The sequence below is a fragment of the Charadrius vociferus genome, unplaced genomic scaffold (genome assembly GCF_000708025.1).
Source record: "Charadrius vociferus isolate BGI_N301 unplaced genomic scaffold, ASM70802v2 scaffold828, whole genome shotgun sequence".
Taxonomy (NCBI): Eukaryota; Metazoa; Chordata; class Aves; order Charadriiformes; family Charadriidae; genus Charadrius; species Charadrius vociferus.
In genome coordinates this window covers 1,013,669-1,038,889 of record NW_009649708.1, presented here as the reverse complement: position 1 = coordinate 1,038,889, position 25,221 = coordinate 1,013,669, and the positions used below count along the sequence as shown (strand labels likewise).

The window sequence follows — 25,221 nt, the reverse complement described above, 5'->3', positions numbered from 1 at the left end:
GGATACCACGAGGACAAATTTGTGCAATGCAATAATTTATTTTTTTTAAGTTTCCTAATATGTATAGAATCCTCAAGTATTTAAATACTTCATATTCACAAAGAAGAGAAATTCCATTTTTGTGCAAGATGCTTCAGGTACTACAGCTTGTTTTAAATCAAGAGATTTAAGTTCTCAGCTTTCAAAGTAAGGTCTTCAAAAAGGCAGAAAATAATTTATAGCAGGCAATGAAGGTGCTTATGCCCCATTGCAAAAAAAGACACTTGCTTCTGTAAGCAGAGTCAAAGATGAGTGGCAGTATATTTTACATCATTTTATTTTTCATTAATCTGGCGAAAACTAGCTTGACTTTCTAGAAATAAGTGGAATTTGATCATTTACACTATGCATATACTATATTATCATTTGTTTATTGTAACTACTTCCTAAATATACAACAGTAATATTTTATCAAGGGTGAGTTACCAATTGAAAAAAGCAACAGATTCACTTGTTACACCATATACTGTAAAGTATTAATGACTCAACACAATCTGTTGTTTCTGACACTTTAGAAAAACTCAAATATTTAATACCATTATAAAACTGATACAAGAACAATGTATTGTAGGTGTGCCAATAAAAGCTTAGTTAATTCGTCTCATGTGTCCTGAGACACTCATCACAGCGCATGAACTTGATCATTTAAGTAACTCTTATATAAACAGGCAGCAAGCAGCCTTGCTTCCAGTATAATTACATTACATCTCACAGTATACTTCCAATCAGCCCCACAAGTGGTGGCTTCACATTCAGACTACCAACCTGACTTACCAGTCTGGCTAGTGTGGAGCTAAGTGGCTGGCATGAGTTACTGCCACCACGCTCCACCATTAAGTTACAGAACATAAAAAAAAAAAAAAAAATAGAAACCTGAGTGGGGAGATTCAGATCCAACCTTCTGCACACTATGAAGCATTCATTTTATAGTCAAACTCTGTTCTGAACAATTCTAAACTCTGGTTTTATCATCATGTGCTAAGGAAACTACAAGACTGACAAATGCAGAAAACAATAAAAAATGCAAACTTAAGCCCCAAATCTGTGTAATTGAGTCTTTTTAAATAAACTACTAAGAGTCTTCTTGCAAGAGATGCAAGCAAGAGACACAGGCTTTTCTACCTCCTCGCTCCTTCCTCACTCTCCTGATGCACTTAGGGAGACAAGTTACATTTTGATGAACTCAAACTTGCAAGCGTAGTAACTGCTTTGTTTCACAACTTTAACATCTACGCTCCCTTCTTATACTGACATCACAAAGAACCAACCATACCAGCAGCCATCTGTTTCAAGAGAGAAAGCATGCACATGAACAAAACAGAAGAACACAGAAAAAATACTACACCACACTCAAGTAAGATATATTCTGTGGTCAACAGCAATTTTTAGCAGGTATCAGCTTTAAGCGACCTGTGGTTTGAACTAGTGATCTATTTTGTTCCTGTACCTGATTAGTATCACCGACCCACATAACAAGCTTACCTGCAAGACTGCTACGCAAGATCTTTATTTGCCAACTCGCACACAAATCTCAAGACAACCAAAACAAACCCTGCTTGAATGTACTGTCACCAAACAGAGGTCTTACCAGCTGTCCCACAACAGAGCCCTCACACCCTGGAAGGGGTACCAGCTGCCCAGCACAGACCGCAGTGCCACACCGCCATCTCCCAGCCCAGGGCCAGCAGTAGCACCAAGCCCAGTGCAAGCTTCTGCACCCCACCACAAAGCCTGACCATGGTTATTTTCACTTTGATGGATGAAGAAAGCATACACGTAAAAGGATCTCGTCTCAGTACAGGGTAAATTCCATCTCAATTCAGGCATTACAGAGGCCTGTCAATAAAGCACTGTTTCTTTTCTCCCTGAACCCTCTCGACTTTCCTTCTTTGGCGGAGGCGACTCCAAGCACTGATGTAACAATACCGTCCTGAAAACAATAATGAATGGAAACAAGTTTTTAACCAGGAACATCCCCATATTGGAACAAGAAAGCAGAGGGGATTTTATCTTGCAGAAGAATCCAACTTGCATGAAAAGTAAAACATGGCAGAAGTAAAATAGAAAGAAATAGAGTTAATTAAAAAAAAATAATATATATATATATATAAAAATATACAGGACTTTGAAAAAATCATGTTAAAAGAAAAATTGAACAATTTGTTTACAGGACAGTCATGAAGCACTGGCTGATTGACAATGACCTCTGAGATATATCTAGACAGATATATATAGATATATATATATATAAATATGCAGACAACTTAAGAGACTAAGGATTACCCCAGCCAATGTTAATGCTTCACAAATTATAACTTGTAACTTCTTTTTCACGTCTCTTCCCACTCCCCATCCCCACTGAAAAAAAGTTAAAATCTTGCAATCACCTTTGCCAAAGAATTCCAGAGGCATAGTGTTCAGATCTGGTAAGATAACTTAGCTGTCTGATACCTAAAAGCATCAATTTAAGTGTTACAACAATGAAACAGTTCTTCACAGCAAAAGCCAACTGAAAAAGAGCCAGAAAATATGAAGCTCGTACATTTAATGCACTTTCAAAGTGTGAAAGTTGATTTGACTAAGAGCGGGATTAGACTAGACTTTTTCTAATCTAGAAGCCTACTAGGTTAGAAAAAATATTTAAATCATGCAAAACCTCACAGACATATAGTATTAATAATTCAATTACATGCACAAAGTTCAGACAGTTTATCCAACTTACTCAAAAGCACAACACATCTGTACATTTCACATACCATATATTCCTTCCCACTCTGAATCTTTGGATGGTGAAAAAAGAAAATGAGCAAGTCACTGTAATGTGCCAGTATCTCAAAATGCAAAAGTTTTCCAGTTAACACGACAATGGTGATTTTAGTATCTCTAAAGAAACACCTACAATGAATCCGAGTCAAACTTTCTTAATGAAAACTGTTTCTCATATTTGATCCATATACTGCATCCATATAACACCAAATATTCCAGATCAGATAAAATTAGGGTGCAAAGCCTTTCTTGGTTTAAAAAAAAAATATATGTACCAGTCAAAATAGGTGCACTAAGGGTAAGACTGTTGCCATGATGAAGGCAGCTAAACACACTTCAAAATTGATGTTGCTACATTTTTACAATAAAGTTCCATCTCTGCTCAAATTCCAGCAATCCTCTCTCAGATTCTCCCCAATGAAGAACCTATTTTTCTTTTTTATTCAAGAATACCGATACAGATCTAGAAATGTAAGTTACATTCCATGACCACAGATTGCATTTAATGCAGCCATTAAATTGACAAACATGAATCATCCGTTTTCTGCAGCCCTCAACTTCCCCAGTTTGAAGTGGAGCCTGGATAAGCCCTCAGAGGTTAAGTTTCCAATGGATTAGATGTCCACCTCCATTTCCATCATAAGTTAGTTACTCATGAGCCGTAAGAAAAGAAACAGCAGGTCCACCCATGAATCTTATTGATCATAAACAACATGATCAAAGAATTTATCTAGCCCAGCCACTTCTCAAGGCGTCTCTGCAATGCAGGATGAAAGCAAGCTGTGCATCTTTTGAACTGTTCTTTTAGACCACAGCTCACTCTCCAGTAGTGCTGGATCCCAGGTCTGTCTTGTCACCTTCAAGCCCTCTAATGATGAGGTAAACAGATATAATTTATTTTATTTTAATCAAAAAAACCCTTGCTACTAGTGAATAATTAATGGGTTTGGTCACATCACAAAAAAGAAAAGCAAGTTTGGTAGACAGCTTGGAAAGTAAGTATGGAGTGATACATATGCACACTGGAAAGCATTCAATTTTACAGTTGCTGAATCTCACTCTGTCCTTTCAGTTTATCCTAAAGCAGGCAGATTTTATCTGGGCCCATTCATATTTTGACTCATGTTCTGTATTTCCACTAAATAGGCGATTACTTCCACATTTTGCCTTCCCTGGTTCCAGAACACACAACTCTCCCCCCCTCCCTCCCATCCTACCAGCTTTCTGAAGAGCAGTATCAGGTCCTCATGCCTGAATCAACTACTGAAATTCATCTGGTATTAACAGACAATTGTTACTAAAACTAGATTTCTCTTTCACCAGTTTACACTGCATTTAATCCCCCCCGAGTCTCAAATACGCCAAACCACCTATACCAAGGTCTCTAGTCACCTTTAATCCCGTATTTCAACAGAAAAGAAGGATGTATATAACTGCTCTCTGTTTGAACATAAGGATGGACTACTCACATCCCTTTCAATAAGCAAACCATGATTCCTCTGCAAAATACCCTGATTTTCCTCACAAGCCTCTTTATAAACAATAGGGGGACTTCTGAAGAACTCACTGCTAAGAACACTCCTCCCTGTGCAGACACTCAACAGGAACACCAAGTGCTCCAATGCTAGACAGAGAGTTTCTTTACCACTTTATTCTGCATCTTCTTTTTGATGCTTCATTGTCAAAGTGCTTCAACATTCACATTGAGGAGCTCAAAAAATCTGCTGGTAAGGACACAGGCACCCAAGCTATTTCCTCAACTTAAAAATCAGATCAGTAACATTCTACATCACTTCCCAGAAAACTCAGCAGAAGCATGCTGAAACACCACAAACAGTATTTATCTGCAGGGATTAACATTTAGATGTTTTACAATTTTCTGTGGAATTCTGTGTTTTGGGTGCAGAATACAACAAACGGGCATCCGGAATTTTTATTTGACCACATGCTTCAACCCAGACCTTTCTCTATCCTCTTTAAGAAACAACCTGTACTCCAGAAACAGGACTGCATAACATCAGCAAGTCATTTTCCCTTCCCTACAAAAGGCGGGACCAGAAAATGAAACAGCTTTAACCTGTCAAACTTTCCCCAACTCTTTGAAGGCAAGTTTGCTGTTTTAAGAACATGTGTTGAAGGACACACGGAGGAACCTGCGCAAAAGAGCAAGAGCTCTGAACCCTATAACCCTTCATTCACAGCAGCGAAGAGCTCTCCTCATCCAGCAGTCAGCTACTGTCCCTAAAAAGGACATTTAATAGGCAACCTTATTGAATATCCACAGCAGAACCATGACTGTCAGAGCTGGAATATTATTTTATGAAATCAACAGTACCCTAATTAACAGTGGAGCTGAACGTTTCTAGTGCAGAACATGAATCTACTGTCAGAATACTAAGAATCTGTTTAATTACAGCCTGAAAAACAGAAACATCTCCAAACAGCATGGCTTTCTTTCCATAGGTTATTTTACCTATAAATCCCTTCTCTGCTACTAGGAGTCAAACTGAAGGAAGGTATTCAAAAGACTTGGTTTGTTTAGGATAAATTAAAATAATTGAATCCTGTTCTTTGGGAAGTTATCTTCAATTTCTGAAGATGAAAACAACTCACAACTCTATGATGTTCATAGATCAGTGAAGTCTCCCGTTCTTCAGAATGTAAAACTAGGGTTTTTGTGAAATAATATGATCACTGCCAGTTGTTTAAAGATAGTTGTTCATTAACAAAGTGCTTGTGCTCTGCTTAAACAAATTACAGGAGGAAGTGTAGCTGTAGTTTGGACAGCTAATCAGCCAGGTTTTCAGAGGACACAATAAACATCGGGAATCTAACTGCTGTCTGTGTGCGTATGTATGTATATGTACACATACTTGCTGCTACACTAAGGGGGGGTGAGGCACAACCCTCTTGCTGGAAATTCTACTTAAGGCTGTCACCCTCAGCATCAAAAGCTGCAAAGTATTTTAAGTTCTCTTGGAATAGAATAAAAAAGCTGAACTGCAAAAAAATATCTAGTACTCTTATGATGGGTAAACATAATGTATGGAAACATTTTTAAGCAGTTCAACTAACCTTTGTCCTCTACACTTGCATATGCAGGCCTAACTGGCTCTCAAATCAAGACAGCTACCTAAAACCAAAACAAAACTCCCACAAATCTTAGAGTGCAATGGCTGAAAACCACTTCCGCATAAGTAATTTGAAGAACTTCTTCCCATCTGGCTGCAGTTGCTAGAACTTACCTCCCAGAATTAATAAAGAGCATGTCCATGTGAGACCTGAACATTAAAGGATTCACAAAGGATGAGCAAAACTAGTTTTGTAAGTCATACTCATTAAGATCCTAATGACACAGCCACGAACCCTGCATGTGAAGAACCCTAAGAAACCTGAGACACTAAACGGAAGACCAATTTTTCTCTTGGTTGTAAGTTCAGATCAAGCCTCCCACAGGAGAGGGGATCATCACAGCAAAGGCCAAGCTACCCTGGAAACCACATCGGACAAGGCAGTACCTAAACTGCTTCTTTGAGCATCTACTCTGTCATCTACTTTTGCAAGCTATCCTTAATGATGGGGACTAAAATAACAGGAGAAATTGCCTGCTTTTGCCAAAGTGCAAACCAATACGAAGCCCCAACACTAGGCCACTTTGTTTGTTACCATGATGGAAGCCTAGAAGCTTACTTAAGGTTAGAAAGGGTATTTTCAACCAAACCAGCCAGAGAAATCCAGTGAAGATATTAGAACATCTCCCAGAAACACTAGCTTCTTTTTCACTTTCAGATTATGGCTTTTATTAATAAACTACCAGATTCTCAGTGTCTCCTTTAGGTTAGCCTAATGGTACTTTCAGTTTTCAAATTCACAGTGGGAAAGACAAGTACTGCTTAACTACAGGACTTTCTCAAAGAGTCTTTTCAGTCTTTTGATCTCACACATTCATCAAGTGGCCCTAATTTTGTCCACTCTTTTTAGAGAGGGAGATGGAGCCCCCAGACAAAAATCACTCTTTTTTTTTTTTTTTTTTTTAATTTGCTCTTTCTGGATTCCTTCTGTTCTGCCCATTTTCTACATCCCTACTCCAAGCACTCGGGGAATCAAAGCATGGAAACCTCAGATTAAAAACATATCATCTAATCCTGGGGACAACTGGCCAAGTACCACTTTGAAATCTAAAGAAATCATTTTGAACACTGCAACCCTAGACGTAAGCACATACCTCAGAGACTGACTGCCATCAGACATTTCCACTGACAATTCATAAAGCTAGAAGTAGGTTTTAGAACACACAAGTCATCAGGTACATGACAGAAACCAGAACTGATTTCCATTTTAAAAGTGCTTAAAAAGGAATCAGATTATTTAAATTCTCTTAGCATCTGGAGTATCCCAGAAACAGTCTATCTTCCCTGCCAGGCAAACTTTAGTCCCTAAGAGTTACATCAGGTTAGAATCATTTTAGGGGACCACCTTTAATCAGGCTGCTGCAACTTTCTGCTGACAAAAGCCGTGCTATGTTGTAAGTTGGGTTTTTTCCAATACAAAATGCAACAAGAGCCCAAAGCTTGAGTCCCTTGCCCCCTTGGCTCCCTCTGAATGGAGTTCTCCTTTAAGACCGTATATAGCTTTACATCTAAACACCTGCAGATAAATGCTATTTCATGCAACTCTTATGTGTGTTCAAAGCTAAGGTCTGAAAACTCTAATTTCAGCACGCTGCTACTAGTCTGACTATGTACCCATAATAATCAGAGAGGATTTGTTTCGAAGCAGGGTTTTTACATCTTTTTGTCCTTGGAATTTTGAAACTGACAAATAATTTGCAAATCCACTGCAAACAGCCAAGTCACCAACCCTAGAAAGACTTAAAATACTCAAGCTTTCACTGTAAAATTAATAAATGTAGTGGCACTACATTCATCTAGTCTAGGTTCTGAAACATTAAAATATGTATTTTTCCAACAGTCGTATCTCAGAACTACAGAATGGAACAATATTTTGTGAGAGTCAAAACACAGAAACAAGTATTTCACCTGTAAGTTTCTGGAGTAATGAATTATTATATATTGACTGAAGCAGCAGAAAAAAAAAAAAGACATTTTAGCCAGTCTACTTCCTTCCATTTTCTCTCCTTTAATCCTCTCTCTGGTAACGCATGTGATCTCATTAGGTCAATGAAATACCATTTAATTCAAACTAACATTTCTAACTTTGTATGTACAGAAAAAATGGACCAAGCAACCCTCAACACCTGTAAGAATTATGAGCTTGTTTCCCATGTTCTGCTCCACATCATCATGGTCAATTTCCAGACTTGTGAATATTTCACTGGGGTCAAAATTTACAGGTTGCAAGATCCGTGTGCAAGTTAGGTTCAGAAAAACATGATACAAAGAAAGTACCTGCTGCCTCCAGTAAGGCTTCTAGTCTTGCTTGTGTTTCTGGATCCACAGTTCTCAAGTCCGCACCTTCTGCAGCACTCGATAAGAATAACTCCGACGTGGTTTTAAGTACTGGGTTATCAAGATCTTCTTGGTCCAAAATAAATGATTCAACCTGTTTGCCAAGTTAGAAAAATAATTTTACCTTTTTTGAAGTTTTATACTAAATCTAAAATATTAGGAAAAAAACACAAAATAATTTAACTGTACTATCATAATCATGTTTTAACTGCACAAATTATAGGACACACCTGTAAAAATCATCTGGTCAACTCACTGAAAAGGTAGTTGAACTCACAAAAGAAAAAACTTTACATGAAAAACAGTTTCTTGTAAAAATTACAATTAACAAGATCTTAAACTACAGCAAGGACAAGTGAGATTAACTACTGAAAAAATGTTACGCATGTTTGGATAGCTAACCACCAAACTGACTGCCACAAGAGGCTGTAGCATCTTTGTCACCAGAAGTCTCTCTACCTTGTTATGAAAAAAAAAGCTGTCAGTAATGACTTTAGTAGAGCTGAACTATCTGAGAGCCAGGGGGAGACTGAATGGTTTCCCAAGATGCCTTTCCATTCTATTCTAAAAGTAATTTCAACCCATGTAGCACAAAGATTTTGTTTGTTTTAAGTAGAAACACCATAGTTGACTGAAATTCAAAACCACAACACCTGTTTCCAAGCTGGGACTCAGTATTAACGAAGTCATTAATGTTTTCTAGACAAGAACAGATACGTAGAACAATTAAGCAAGCAGGTATTCCAACTGAGCAGCAATAATGCTGCCCCACCAGCAGCCCACATGATCTCCAAATACAAGCTCATTGAATTACTCAACATAACACACTGTAGTTCTATGACAGCTTGCCAGAGTAAACAAGGAGGATACCTGACTCATACCGTAGTGAGAGCAGAACTACATTTCAGAATCTGTCCCAATTTCAGACATAATTTCCTCTATTTTCAGTAATATTTTAAGATAAAACCACTATTTCATAATTAGATGTTATCTGTTCAACACTACCAGTGCCTTAAATATGCTGCAGAAATGAGACATGCTCCTTATACAACCATTGCTGCCCTTTCCCACTTCAAGCCCCATCTCAGCTTCCTTTCTCCATTTTCTCCTAATACTTCCCCTATCTTTCTCATGCCAGCAGTAGCCTATCACCATATTCAGTCCTATCACACAACACCCCACACCTTAAGAAAAGGGCAGTTTATACTTAAAAGAAAAAAAAAAATAAAATCAGGCCATCTGCAAATTCATTAAGTGCCCCACTGTGGTAAAAATGTTAACAGGAGTGTGGAGAACTACACATAGCACTGCTATTCAGCAGCAACTTGTGTTAATTTCTTCCCTCTTTTGAGATGTAAATGTTCTGTAACATTATCCCCTGGCACCCAAGCCAGCCCCTGGGTGCCTGGTGAAATGCAGTGCTAACATAGGAATACAACAGACATCAAGCAGAAAGAGGGGGTTTTGGGAACACAGAACCCAAGTTCCATATCTTAGTGGATACCCGTGATACTAGCTAGCTTACAGGTGGCGTGTCTTGAGTGCCGAGGCACAAATACTACAGCTAAGACAGCAGGCTATGATTTAGGGCTCGAAGAAGCACCATTTCTAGGTCAGTCCTAAAAGAAGAGAATCGTCACAGTGAAAAAGAATTGAACATTCAACAAGCAGCAGATTAGTGACCTAAACCACTGATACACAATCTTACTGCAAAGAGGAGCTATTTACAAGTCACAACAAACTACACCCTCGCAGCAAGATTCCCCTCTGCAGAACTCAAATTCCAGGTGATGTCCATCTACCCAGCTTAAGGACTCCCTGCCAGCACAAACTCTGATGCCAAACTGACCTCTGGAAAAATTCACCCTTATCTACAGGAGTACTTCAGGGTTTTTCATTTTCTCCCCCAAGACAACACAAGGCACTCTGCCTCACCTATAGCCTAGAAACATTATTCCTGTTGCAACAACGTTTGTGTGACCTGGGGACTGGCAGAACACCCCAGTGTGTGTAAGTGACATTCATCATATAGAGAGCTACGTACAAGAAATTTTATTACATGCTAATGGACTTTTTTTTTCCTCTTTCAATTACACCACTAAATTTAACAGCAGTCTTCCCTTCGAAGACATACCAAAGGGGGTAAAAATGCTACCTACCACTGAAGCAACTGCACTTAGGAACAACAAACGCTGCTGAAACATTCCAGGTGGCTTCTGGCAAGCCTTAACTTTCAACCTCAGGAACAGCCCAACAACACCCCAGCAAAGCACAGCAGCCTCACACCAACCTTCCAGAAACTGTCCCTCTGCAAGTTTTAAAACTTCATTTTTGACACTTCGGCAAAGATATGGACCATTTTCTCCCCAATTGCTCCCATCCCAAGCTCACTTCTCCATATTTACAGGACATTACCTGCAACAATACACCTCTTGAACTTAAATCAGCATTAATTCACCATTCAGAAGTGCTCTGACAACTTGCAAGGAAATTTTCTTCTTAGTTTCATATCACAGCAGGAAAAGGCAGCTGCTTACATTATTTCTGCCTGTTGAACATCAATTTTTAGTTTTTGTTTTGATTTTTAGTAAGTGTTTAATAACATAGCCACAATATAAATACAACTTGAGTGTAAAAATACTGCAAGTCCATATGCAAAATGTTTAAACAGCTGACCACTGCCTGTCTCCCAGAACACGTTTCAACGCATTTTCAAGTCAGAATGTTTGACATCGCTGTAAATCAATGCAGTTTCTCACACATTAAGACAAGGCTAGAGTGGATGAACGGTTGGATACCTTATCACCAAGAGCAGGGGAAGTAATTAACTAATCAACTAGATGTCTCTTGTGAATAGAAGTGACCTGTGATGATCACATATTAATAAATAAAACAATTAAAAAAATCAAATTACCTCAAATATCAAACAAATTTTACTTTAAAGAAAAAATAAACTTTGTAAATAAAGAAAAAAAAACCAAAACAAACATTTTATGTTACCATTCCTGGAAGACTTAATACACTGCTCATGTGGCAAAATTTAGGCACTCTGCTCTATCCTAATCAGATCTGCAGCAACGTGATGAAGTAACCAGTGACTGTGCTATTTTTGGATTATTTTGCGAGCTGCTTTGGGCAGTTAATAAGTATCTTACTTGGTAAGGCTCATTAGGAACACATGGATTCAAGACATTATTCTAACTGCCAAAACAACTGCAACTAGGAATAGTTCCCAGCCAAAAGCTGAAACAGCTGCTAGGTGCATGGGACCTGAGGACAGGGCACTGAACACCAGCGGACTTCACTACACCCTTGTGTTTCACACTCATCTGCAGGAACGATGGACCTTTCCTGAAGTTCTGCCAAGGACTGCAGCAGCCTCACAGCTCTGCAGATCCAGTTACACTATTGGTTCCTCCCTCCATACCAGCTACATTCACAGCAATTTGGACTCAAGTCCATTAGTATTTATACGTTAATGCCATGCTAGAGTTTACCTCAGTTCAGGGGTATGTAAAGGTGACTTTGCAAGCACTAACATCACAACTAACACTAGCAACTCTCACAAGATGGGCAATGACATACAGAGTTAGAAACACCTTTCTAATATTAAGCCTAAACTGATCTTTGCTACGTTGCACTACTGCAAAAAAAAAGTCCTTTTCCCGAAACAGTCTGGACCTACTCATAAATAGCCTGTCACTGACATAGGTTACAGACAATGGACAGCCTTCCTATTGTAGGTGTACCAGCACCATCCTCTCCTCCTCCAGCAGGCAAGGGCAGCAGCAGAGACAGCTCCTTCTACACCTTCTCCTTCTATTTGTGCCAAACTAGTACCTCTGGGAAGACTGTCCTTAGAAAAAGTGTTGATAGGAAAGAGAAAGCTGCTATTAAATCATTTCCTTGAACTTGCATTTTCCAGATACACCACGAGCCATGAACACTTTCCTGGGGTAACAATACTGCTTGTCTGAGCTTGGGGAATGTCTACAAATAATGAGGACCCAAGCCCTCGACTGGGACTTCTAAACTATTTATTAGGCAAATAAACGACTACCTGATTTTCCTCTTCTGTGTTGGGTAACCCTTCCTAATTATTTCTATAACAATTCCATTTGGACATATTTCTAAATACATCCAAATATATACAGAGGGACCTTGGCTTCTTTAAGGCTAATACAGGCCTCCAGATCAGGCTGGAAGTTCCTGCCCATGAAGTTGAAATAGATCATGTATATTTAAACTATTTTCATTCCACAATTAACAAGAGGTACAACACTGTATTAGGATCACACTAAGAAGATACTGTGGTTTTGTCTGATAAACCCAACCTCTGACAGTTCCTGTTGTCATGTCCTTTATTATACTGAATGCCAATATCTGATTACTACTTGTAATCTTGCTCTAAAAGTTTTAGGGACTATGATAGCAGACTGGCAGAGGTCTCGCGATTGCTCATCCTTGTTTTCATGGGGGATTTCAACTTCCCAGATGTCTGCTGGAAATATAAAACAGCAGAGAGGGAACAGCCCCAAAGGTTCCTGGAGTGCGTGGAAGTCAACTTCCTAACACAGCTGGTGAGGGAGCGAACTAGGGAAAGCGCCCTACTGGACCTACTGTTTGTTAACAGAGTAGGTCTTGTAGGGGATGTAAAGGTTGGAGGTTGTCTGGGGCAGAATGATCACGAAATGGTAGAGTTTTCAATTCGTGGAGAAGCAAGGCGGGTAGTCAGCAGAACTGCCACCTTGGACTTCCAAAGGGCAGACTTCAGCCTGTTTAGAAGCATGGTTGAGAGTGTCCCTTGGGAGACAGTCCTGAAGGGCAAAGGTGCCCAGGAAGGCTGGTCATACTTTAAGCAGGTACTCTTAGATGCACAGGAGAAGGCCATCCCCATGTCCTGAAAAAGGAGACAACAGGAAAGAAGACTGGCCTGGCTAAATAGAGAGGCTTGGCTGGACCTCAGGAACAACAGGAAAGTTTACATTCTTTGGAAAAGGGGGTTGGCAACTTATGAGGAATACCAAGATGCAGTGAAGCTATGCAGGGAGAAAATTAGAAGGGCCAAAGCTCAAGCAGAACTCAGCTTGTCCCACTGTGGTTAAAGATACCAAGAAGAGGTTCTTTCAGTATATCAATAGAAAAAGGAAGACTAGGGAAAATGTAGGCCCACTGATGAATGAGATGGGCACCCTAGTGGTGGAAGACACAGAGAAGGCTGAGTTACTGAATGCCTTCTTTTCTTCAGTCTTCACTGCTAAAGCTGTCCCTCATGAATCCCAGACCTTGGAGGCAAGGCGGAAGGTCTGGAGAAAGGAAGATTTTCCCTCAGTTGAGGAGGATCGGGTTAGAGACCACTTGGCCAAGCTGCACATCCAGAAGTCCATGGGCCCTGATGGGATGCACCTGCAAGTGCTGAGAGCTGGCATATGTTATTGCTAGGCCACTCTCCACCATCTTTGAAAGGTCATGGGGAACAGGAGAGGTGCCTGAGGACTGGAGTAAGGCAACATCACTCCAATTTTCAAAAAAGGCAAGAAGGAGGACCCAGGGAACTACAGGCTGCTCAGTCTTACCTCTGTCCCTGGGAAGGTAATGGAGTGACTCGTTCTGGATGTCATCTCCAAACATGTTGAGGAACAGGAAGTTATTGGAAGTGGTCAACACAGATTTACCAAGGGTAAATCATGCTTGACCAATCTGCTATCCTTCTACGATGTTATAACTGGTTGGCTGGATGAGGGGAGAGCAGTAGATGTCATCTACCTTGACTTCAGCAAGGCTTTTGACACTGTCTCCCATAACATCCTCATTAGGAAGCTGAGGAAGTGTGGGCTAGATGAGGAGACAGTGAGGTGGACTGAGAGCTGGCTGTGTGACAGAACTCAGAGGGTTGTGATGAACGGAGCAGCGTGAAGTTGGAGGCCTATAACCAGTGTTGTCGCCCAGGGGTCAATACTCGGTCCAATCTTGTTCAATACATTCACCAATGACCTGGATGAGGGGACAGAGCATATCCTTAGCAAACTTGCTGAGGATACCAAACTGGGAGGGGTGGCTTACGCTCCAGAGGGCCGCAGTGCCATCCAGCATGACCTGGACAGGCTGGAGAGCTGAGGTTCAACAAAAGCAAGTGTAGGGTCCTGCACCTGGGGAGGAAGAATGCTAGGCACCAATATAGGTTAGAGGTGGACCTGCTGGAAAGCAGTTCTGAGGAGAAGGATCTGGGGGTCCTGGTAGATAGTAAATATCCATGAGCCAGGAATGTGCCCTTGTCACCAGGAAGGCCAATGGAATCGTGGGCTGCATAGGGAAGAACGTGGCCAGTAGGTCGAGGGAGGTCATTCTCCCCCTCTACTCTGCACTGCTGGGGCCACAACTGTCCAGCTCTGGGCTCCCCAGTTCAAGAGAGACAGGGAACTAATGGAGAGTCCAATGTAGGGTGACTAAGATGATGGAGGGATTAGAGCATCTCCCATATGAGGAAAGGCTGAGAGAGCTGGGACTCTTTGGCCAAGAGAAGGCTGAGGGGAGACATTATTGCTTGTAACTATCTAAAGGGTGGGTTGAAGGAGGCTTGAGCCAGACTCTTTTCCGTGGTTCCCAGTGACAGAATGAGGGGCAACGGGCACAAGTTGGAACACAGGAAGTTCCATTCAAAAATAAGAAAAAACTTCTTTACAGTTTGGGTGCCAGAGCACTGGCACAGGCTGCCCAGCGAGGTTGTGGAGTCCCCTTCTCTGGAGATTTTCAAGACCCGCCTGGATGCAGTCCTGAGTAATGTGCTCTAGGCAATCCTGCTTTAGCAGGGGAGATGGACTAGATGATCTCTAAAGGTCCCTTCCAACTCTGAAAATTCCGTGATTCCGTGACAGGACACTGGATATAATAACACTGAGTTAAGACTAAAAATGAGTTTGTATTTCAAATTTGACATCAAACCCCTTTAAATTCCACATACAAAAAAATGTCAGCTTTAGAACTACTAAAAAAAATCATTATTTCAAGTAGAAAATTAAGTGATGGACTTTGTCACTGACAAAGCTCTTAGGAGCTTCTTGTGACACCCCTGCTGTAGAGTCTTCACACCACCAAATGGCCTGGCTTTGATTTACCTTAAGATGCACTTTTCAACGCTGCCCACCACCCCCAACCCAGCCATGCCAATCAAACATTTTTGCACCTACTTAAGGTATCTTCCTGGCATTACTATCTCAGTTTCAAGAGACTGTGTAAAGGAAGAGGGAAAACCACACACAAATGCGAGTACTTTCACAAAACCTTTCAGTGGGACATCCGCACACTGCCCTTTCTTGGCACTTCAAAGATAGAGAAAGATATGTTTCAGAGAAGTACTTCAGAGTCAGTACACATGAAAAACGTATCATCAGTGTAAACAACAATTCAGACATAAATAATGACATAAGACCATACCCACTCTCTTAGGCCTGAACTGTAATTTCTGAAGACAGTTTCTTCAATTAAAAAAAAAAGTTTCAGCCCAAGAAGACAGAAGCCACTGAGATCTGTGAATCGCCAAGAGATCATCTTCCAGCATTGGCTGTATGGCTCTTGTGATCACAGAGCATCCTGACAACCCAGGGGAGTTACATGGTGCTTGGGCACATCGCCACCTCAACAGCAAAAGCACAGACTATGCTTCATTTCATATTTCAGACATCATTTCCAGTCACTGCTTGTCTTGTCACAAGTCAGGCAGCTATCAGACACTTTCACGGGTTGATTTAGCACATGCAAAAGGAAGAAAACTCCAGGGGGTAGAGGGGTAACAAATAATTTTCTACCACTTCACTGAATGTCATGAACTTCCAAAGGGGTCTCATAAGCTGGAACATCATTCTTCCGGGAATGGCAAGTCATTAGATCAGCTCAGCTCCCTGAAGACCTGTTAGTACCCGCACGCTGCCTTACCTTAGTCTACAGCAATGGTTTTGGAGGCTATAAATTAGATTGGGGGGTGGGGGGTGTGCAGAGAGGAGGGGTGCAAATCTATTTAGCTCCAATTACAATAGGAAGTTGACTAACTTGAGGCAGGATTAACTAAAGGAGAGCCTTTATTCCAATACATATTAAGCAATTATCAGATAATGAAACAAGCAGCTATAGGATCTGGGCTGCGATCTTTGTGCTTTGTCACTTAAGAGAAGGAAAGTGCCTCTCGCACTCAGTGTGGTCCAGAAGTCTGACATCCACATATAAAACTGTGCCGTGTGTTCACGACTTGTTAGCACACACTCCAACGGATCTCAGCATTCACTTAAGTGTCTAGAAGGATGGGGGAGATGAGCAGCAACACAAGAGGCCTGGCAGTGGTATGGCAGCTGCTCTCTGCTCAGGCCAGCCCCATCAGAGGATCTCAAGCTTGGCACCCCAAGTCACTAGTTGATTCTCAAAATTATGGCTAGCATTTGAAACATGCAGATAAAACAGTAAATCAGAATGTTTTATGGGATGACTCTTCCATGCCAGAGACTGTTGATCCTGAGTTTTCAATTTTCTTGCGCTAATACTGAACACATAAGCAGGAATTGATAAGCAAGCATCTATCAAATGGTTCACGTAAATTTAACCACTTACCTAATTTCTCTCTTAAGCAATCAACTGACACTAGATATCCATATGCCAATTTAAGCAGTTTTGAATACTACGAACACCACCAAATCACATGCCTCTGGACAGAGCTGTCTGATTTATGCTTCTTCCACAAAACAAGAAATCTCCAATTCATTTTCATTAAAACACTGTTCCACAGCAATAAGCCCAAGACATAACTGTGCCCCCAGTTAACCCTCAAAAAAAATAAGCCACAAAACACACAAGTTGAGTCCTCTTGTTATAAGAGGCTGCCAACATTAAAAGGTTTCTACCTATAGCAGAAAAGAAAGCATTACTCATTTCAGTTACTACTGAAAAAAAAAAAAAAACAACCAACTGTTAACAACCAGCCTGCAGCCATCACATATTCCATGTCTGATAAACAAAAATAATTATGACTAAGTTTTCTTGATGTACAAGAGAATCTTTTGCTGCAAGAGCTGCCATTTACAGAAGTGGAACTGACAACTGAAGTATATTCAAAATTCACATGAATCCCAGTAAATCAAGTGCCTGTTCTTGACATGTACAATCTTCAGACTGAAGAAAATCCTTAAATGGAGACCGGTAAACCTTACTAAAACAAGCACCACTTACACTAAGAACTCTTTATTCTCACATATTCTGTATCAGTCCACTCTGAATCATGTTTTCAGCGCTCCATCTTCTCCACGTGCGTTAAGATTCCCTCCTGCCCCCTCTTTTTTCTATCTAATAATCCTGCAGAAGGCCCCTCTTCTTCCCTCACTTCAGACCCAGAAACAGCAGGTGTAACTCTACATGCTGATTTGTTAGAATATAAAACAGGATTCTTGCATCAATTTAGCCAGGGCTTTCAGGGTGGGATCCTTGCTCAAGTATTAAACCCCAGGCTTTAAAACAGAGTGAAGGAAACTTCAAAACAGAAGATGAACAAATACATCTGTTTGCTGATGTAAAAGCTCACACCCATCCACGATGGCAAGTATTCTAAGCCAGCTTCTTGGGAATGAACTTTTAAGACCTTAACAATTCAAAAGGATGCAGTGCTTAAAAAAAAAAAAATCATACAAGCGGATCTGATGAACGTAGCCCAGTCTAGTAATTCAATAATCTGTTCCCAGGCCAACCTACATATTTCAGACAAAGAGGAGTCTCAACTTTTTAAGTGACTAATTAAGCAATCTAGAGGCTTATACCAAACTGAAAATCATACTGGGCTTTCTGCTATTCTCAGAGCTGAGGCTAGTGGTAGCAATTCTTTCAAGGCCTGTATAAACAGGTTTGTACGTGCTCTACTACTGCAAAACCAGCAGAAGCCGTAATGTAACTACTGATCCATCAGTTAGCCATTTAATAGAAACCACCATAATGAGTAACACAGCAGAGATCCCTACCTAGAATACCATCCACTAGTGCTACTCAAGCTGTAGCACTAAAAGGGCTTTAAAATGTAACTATTTTAGATAAATAGTTAAAAAAATGTACTTTTACATAAGGTACTGAGTTTACCCTAACAAATCCTAAATGTTAAGCATCCACTTCATAGACTCTCGTTTCCCCTGGCTACCTTGTCACGCTGTGTGGATGAACACATGCTCCAACCAGGCGACGCTCTGAAGCCACCATGATTGAGGAACATGACTTGGAAGTAGACCATACAGCCCTGAAGGCTGATCTCCTCTTTTCCACTGGTTTGAAATGTGACTGATTTACTACCTACCTGCAACGTGACATCATTAGTTTTATTCATGATCTTGGAAAGGGAAGCATTCAGGAGGGTTAGGGATTTTCCTAGAAGAAAATCTTAGTTAATTAGTAATCTCTATGTTTTACTTAAGGCAAATTAGAGTAACTTACAGACCTAGCTGAAACTCAATGCCCATGAAACATTAAAACAACCAGAGAGGTGCTTTTCAGTTGGCCCACTGTTCATCAGCCAGTAAAACACCCTTTTTTTACTTGACAAAGAGGGAATAATTCTTCCTGCTGGATGAGTGTACAGTCAGGTAACTTTCAAAACCTTCCCTGGTCAGAAGAGTCAGTCATGTTCCTTCTCATATACTACCAGTACTCCAACAAACACAACATAGTAACTCAACCATGAGTAACCCCTCTCAGTCTAGAACACTTTTCCTTCAGATTCTGGGATGCTCTTGGGAGAGCTAAAGGTGAAAAGAAGTTTGAAAAAAATCTGCACAACTCCCTCTTAAAAGCAAAAGGCAATAATGAGCAGGTGGTCTCATCCCATGAAAAACAATTAAGTAGTAACAGGATCCAGCACAGGACCAATTCTTTTATTTATGTTTTATGGCAATAATTGTTTTCTATGTGCATTTGAACAGAAGATGCACAATATTGCAAAAACGGAGAATAATAATATTTAATAAAATTTTCAAATAATCAATGTCACCTAAGAAAATATTCTCAAGTAACGAGTTGCAAAAGGAAGATATTATACTCTGACAGGATGCATTTCCATAAATTTCACTTGTTCAGCATTCCTCCAAAAATATGCAAGATTAAACCTTTACACCTTCACAACAAAAAACAGAGAGCTAGTTGTCACAGAAAAAAAAATATACAGAAACTATCTATTAATGAGGTATATCGAAAGGTTAGAGCTCAGACAAGCATATCATCCTAACTAAATGAACCCTTAAATCCAAATATTAATTCACCCGTACCCATTTTTTTCCTCTCATTCAGAGGCAGCATGGTTTCATAATATAGGCTGCAGTAACAAGGCTGCTACAAAAAAAAAAAAAAAAAAAAACACAACACAGTGTTTATATTATTTGAAAGTTAAACTAATATTCAGTTTATCATAGGAGACCAGGGTTGTATGAGGTTATCAATGAGAAAGTTTCTATTTAAGATAACCCCTGAGGCCAGGCACTTTTCAAAAACTTCCGAAATTTACAAAAGTACTTGAACAAATCACTGATTCCTGAAGTTTTGCTAACAGTATCCCATTCCTCACACAGACATCCCCATTATGGAGATAAGCTTTACTCGAGGACTTTAGATGGTATTTGCATGGTACACGGGCTGTTATTAGGAAAGAAAGTACCTACAGAAGGAAAATGAAAGCACCCTAGTGAAGACAGACTTCAGAGCTAAACCTAGACGCAGGGTTCCACAAGTAGTCCTGAAACAAGATGTAGAAGTTATTTTTCTTGCTTCATGAAGTTTTAAGTGGGAAACAAATGTAAGAAAGGTTCCTTTTCCCAGGTAAGTCAGACTTGCCTCTGTTTCAAATCCCAGAGCCCCTTTTACCCCCCAACAATAGCTTAATACTTCAAACAAATCTTCACATCTGTTACAAGAACTCAACCTACTAAGATCAAAGCTACGTTGCCTTCTCACCTGCAGAGTCTAAACCCCTGTTTTGAGTTTTGAACTTCTTCAACAAGCACGCCCATTCAGTAATGTCACTGCTCCCCATTTTAAAGGCACAGCCACACGCGTGCTCAGAAAAAGGAGTGCCTTTATATTCCCCTTCCCTCCACACCTATCCTTCTTTTAAGTGAATGTCCCAGGGATGGTCTGAGCTCTAAGCACAGGACAATGTTGCAACAGCATCATCCAGCTGCCCTTATGGCTGTATTTCAGGATCCTCTGAGAGGAGGAAAGGAGAGAAGAGAGCATCCCAATATCGAACCCACAGGGGAGCAGCTGGGTAACCCCAATTTAAATCAGAACACAAGCGCTCGTGATTCACCAGCTGTAGTCTTGCCTTGCATTAATGCTCAGATGAACCCTTACCACCCCCCCAACTGTAACTTGTTGACTGGTGAAACCTATGTGCAAATTTGAAACTAAATATAGACATTCTGCTAAATTTGGTAAATCTCTCCTTACCAAGGGGTTGCACCGCATATTTATATAATTATACAGTAGTATTTCACATCTTTACTTTCTACACCTATCATTAGAAAACGGTTGCTGACATTTATTTTAGGTCATGTACTCAACTGGGTCAAGCTGCACCAAAGGGAAACTAGAGTTCTGCAAGAAACTTTAGAAATCAGTTCACTTTAAAGTGTTATTGAATAGTATTAACCATAAATAGACAGATTGTTTCTGGCTACCACAGGCCAGACTTTCAAAGTTACCGAGATACCTAACCAAGATTTTTTCCAAGAATTAGACACCTAATCAGGCTGGGAATGAACGAACACCCTACTAACCAGCTCTGTACATCCTTAAGCATCATATCAATACTTTTGGAAACCTAAACCCACTATCCCTCAACGCTTTCCAATCACTGAATCGTTCTTGAAGAAAACTTTCCATTTTGTTTCACCTCTTACTTCCACAGCTTTGAAACAGCTAGTCAAAATAAGAAAAACATCAATGGCTAAACCGAAACAAATTTTTCAGAGGCTTTTCTAGCTAATATTATCTACCTGAATTTGCATCATTTTTTTTGATAGTCGAGAAAATGCTGCTATTTGCATTGTTTCAAGTATAATACAGAAAACCAAAATGTATAAGTATTAAATTAACCTCAGAAGTCAAAAATGTATTACGTATACCATTTAAAAAGCAGTGCCATATTAAGAAGGTTCACCAACATAGCAATGACTTTAACAGACTACATTGCCAATTTAAAACAAACTACCTAAGTATTCACTCTGAATTCCAAACCCTGTTTAAAAATTAAGAGATGTCAGATTTGTGGGGGAGAAAAAAAAAAAAAAAAAAAAGATTAAGCCCCAGATAAAATCTCCAAGTACTGAACTGATCTGGAGTGCATGCCATTCAACTATTAATTCTACTCGTTGTAGGAGGTAGGTTATGTCTGATTTTTAATTATGCTTTATGTAAATATCCCCAGAGGCTTATGCAATATGTACAGGCTTAAGTAAGGCAAGCCGGTGGAGGCAGGCAGCCTGCTCTGGAGAGGGAAGCAGAGAGCCAAGCTGACTACAGAGCCAAGGGGTGGGTGAGCTCCAGTTGCCATTGAAGGCCTCCAAACCCCTGAATTACAGAAGACAAGAGACTTGCTACATTTATACACTCCCTGCCAGAAGCCACTTACAGAACTGAGCTCCAAGATGCTCTGGTACTTTTGTCAGCACAGCTGGCTTCTCCTACTTGATTTACAACAGATCAGCAAAATGCACAATCCTGTGAGCACTAGCACTACTGTACTTAACATTTGCTTCAACTCTCTATTTCTACAGCCCAGTTTTCTGCCACAACGGTTTTGGTAAGAAGCGGCGTACTCTGTGGCCAGAAACCCTCAACCACCAAGGACCCCATAGACATACATGTGCGATTACTCACCACCCTGCCAGCACGCCTTCACCTTGACCTACAGGCTTCACAACTAGCATAGAGGAGGCTGTTTAATACTCATGCCTTGGCACCACTTTAAGTGCCAGGAAAATTCACAAGGAGCAGTAGTAATATACTTAAAATTACACCAAAATCTCACTCTAAACAAGTTGCAGGCTGAGTTCAAACCCTGATCAAGCTTAGAAGGCAACCAAGCAACTACTTACACCAAGGTCAAAACAACCTCACCTCGCAGACTGTGAACAGTGGCGAAAGTTTCTCCAAACACCCAGAAGAAGCATGGCTTCCCCTCTGCTTTACACAAAAATAGCATAAACCCTCCTTGCCTCATCCTTCATGCCCAAAGGCGTGCTTCAGCTTGCAACTGTTTCTATTTGCATGTGATAATTTTAACTGGCAATTCTAGAAAATATTCTGCACAGCTGCATTTAAATTTCACCTTGCAGACCTGACACAACTCATTTATACAGGATCCACTTCAGTCCCTGATTTCCCAATCAGCAGCCTGGTGACTACCATCAGCAGGCACTGAGCTAGGGAACCAGAAAGCTTTGCTTTTTCTCCCAGTTCTGCAAGGCAGGATAAAAGCGGCACAGTTTCTTCACTGTCTTCACCTGTAAAATGGGGACAGTACTCCCACTGTAAAGTACTTGAAGATCTAATGTGAGAAATGCAATGTATTTTCAAAAAAGCTAAGCTAAAATATATTGCTCTTTTCATTCTCTAGATAAATACTTCATTACACTCTTTGTCCTGCACTTCCACAATGATTTTTTTTTCTACCTAATCTACCATTTTGACTAATACAATTATTTTAGTATATTGAACTCAGACTAATACAAGGATACAAAATCTAAATACCACTGCAGACATACAGCAGAGCCTACAGAATATTGTACCACTATTTTTACGGCTTCAAAAGTAGAGAAAAGGGTATAGATCAAGGCAGCAAGGAAAACGTTCACTTTATTTATTTTAATTCTCCCTTCTAGTTCTCACTAATTCCACTCACTGGTAATAGCTGAAGGCATACACCCAAATCAGTGACTCATGGCACAACCACAGTTTAAACAGTCACTGGGTTTTCAAAGTAGTGCTGTTCAAAAATTGCAATATTCCATCCCAGGAGTTTAATTGCCTTTTCTTTGTTTAAAAAAAAAAAAAAAAAAGAAAAAGAAAAACACCACTGACAACAGGTGCTTTTTTTAGTTCATGTACATACATAAAAAAAAAAAAAAAAAAAAACCCCTCCTGGCCCCCCCAGCCATACCCCATAGTCTAGCAAGTCGGCACAGATGTGAGGCACATCCTTCCCACTCATGCTTCTTTCCCAGGTTACTCTCCACAACCAGAAACACAAGATAGAAGAATTCCCCAGGCAATTTCAGCTTCAAGATTAGCCCAACTCCTCTGCATGTGTTCTGGAAATCTCCAAGTTCTTTAATTCCAACTTATTTTTTTTATTATTATTATATATTTTAAATAAGAAAGCTTCTCCCACGTTTTTCAAATGAGTAATTTTACTTTAACAGCTGTTCGGAAACTTTTTTTTTTACCTCAATGCCAACCTCCCAGACACATTATTTATAAAAGGCTGTCTTTCTTAATACTTGCTATTAGTCAAAAAAACAATAGAGTGCTTAGTAAACACCTTAACTGTTCAATCTTCACATCCTTTAAATAATGGGGCGGATTCAAAAGGGATAAGCCTTCAAACCAGAACTTTGCTCATTTTGTAAAGAGCCACAAACACTCTGCTACAGCCCATTTCCCCTCATTTTCCAGGTTCTGTAACTACTGCTTTGTATCTTCAAAGATACATTAAAATGCGACATAAAAGATATCCCAGAGAGCAGAAACTCATAAATTACTTGCATCCTATTCTATCTACAGTAGGTCTTCCAGCTCCCCAGAACAGGTATGTACTTCAACACGTCATCCCACATCATCATATGTTCAGGATACCAATCACACAAGGGATGTTCACATGCAAGCTCTCACCTGCTTGAACATTAGATCTTTAATTTAGTTAAATATCCTGCTGTTAACACAATTTTTAACTTAGGTTAGGTGGTGACAGGTGAAGGGCAAATGTGGGTCTGCATCAGTTTAACCACTTTTTTATTCAGATAAGATCTGTCAGTTTGGGTTTCAGGAGGGCTGGACAAAAAAGGACCATCAATAGAAGGGAAAAAATTTAGACACAGGAGGATGAATGCAGAATTTCTTTAGAAGAAATGTGGACACGTACCGAAATACCCACTCCTGGCCCCCAAAGAACAAATGCTATGTATCACCTTGGCTACCATCTTCTTCCTCCTGCAGAAGCACACAGAAGTACAAAACACTGGCGCTGCAACAAGCCTGCAAGTGTTAGCCTCTTTCCACTAAGACTACATAAGGGCTATGACGGTGGCTGCAATCTTAAGTCTTCTTTCTAAAAGAGGCAACTAAGGAAATAAGATTCACCCTTTGGTGTAGGATGAGTGGGCAGTAGCGACCGATAAAAGCCTTTATTTATCTTCTCTCCCTAGGCTACATAAAGCAGTATTAGATGCAAGTTTACAGGCCCAACAATACTCCGTTTGGGTTGGGATATGGCTCCAGTTCCTCCCCCACACCCTTCCCTTAAAACTCTTCACAGGTTTGAAAGATCAAAGGAAGACACCTCCATTACCCTCTTCCATTTTGTTAGGTAAGAATATTTCTATTGCATAAAAGCATGTGTGCATGCATGTGTATCTATCTCAGGAATTTAGCAGAGTCTGGGAATACCATATCCTTCCTCCCGAGCCCAGGGCAGCAATACCGGGGTCCGCAGGCTTTACTTTGTTCTCGGCTGGGTGGAGGATCCCACCTCCCACTCCAAACCTGGTTCAAAGTGGAAACGGCTCCTAGAGGTCAGGAGGCAGCAGCACCACGGGAGACATCTTTCCCCCACACTCAGCAGGGAGAGAGGCAGCAGCGAGCAGAGGCCCTGGCCGCCCGCGGCGGGGGCAGGCGGGACGCCCGGCCCTCTTTCCCGGGGCCCGCCGGGAGTCGCGGC

The 25,221-nt window shown here is 40.5% G+C and overlaps 1 protein-coding gene across 1 annotated transcript in view; it reads right to left on the bottom strand.

Annotated features, from left to right (window-relative positions):
• Nucleotides 1–9,152, bottom strand: part of ANKHD1 (ankyrin repeat and KH domain containing 1) — a 106,158-nt gene extending 97,006 nt beyond the window's left edge. Inside the window, exons 1-2 of the mRNA XM_009890698.1 lie at nt 9,144–9,152; nt 8,214–8,367 (exon numbers count right to left, since the gene is read on the bottom strand). Of these exons, the coding sequence (XP_009889000.1) occupies nt 8,214–8,367; nt 9,144–9,152 (163 nt within the window). The remainder of the gene's footprint in view (nt 1–8,213; nt 8,368–9,143) is intronic.
• Nucleotides 9,153–25,221: the final 16,069 nt, after the last annotated feature.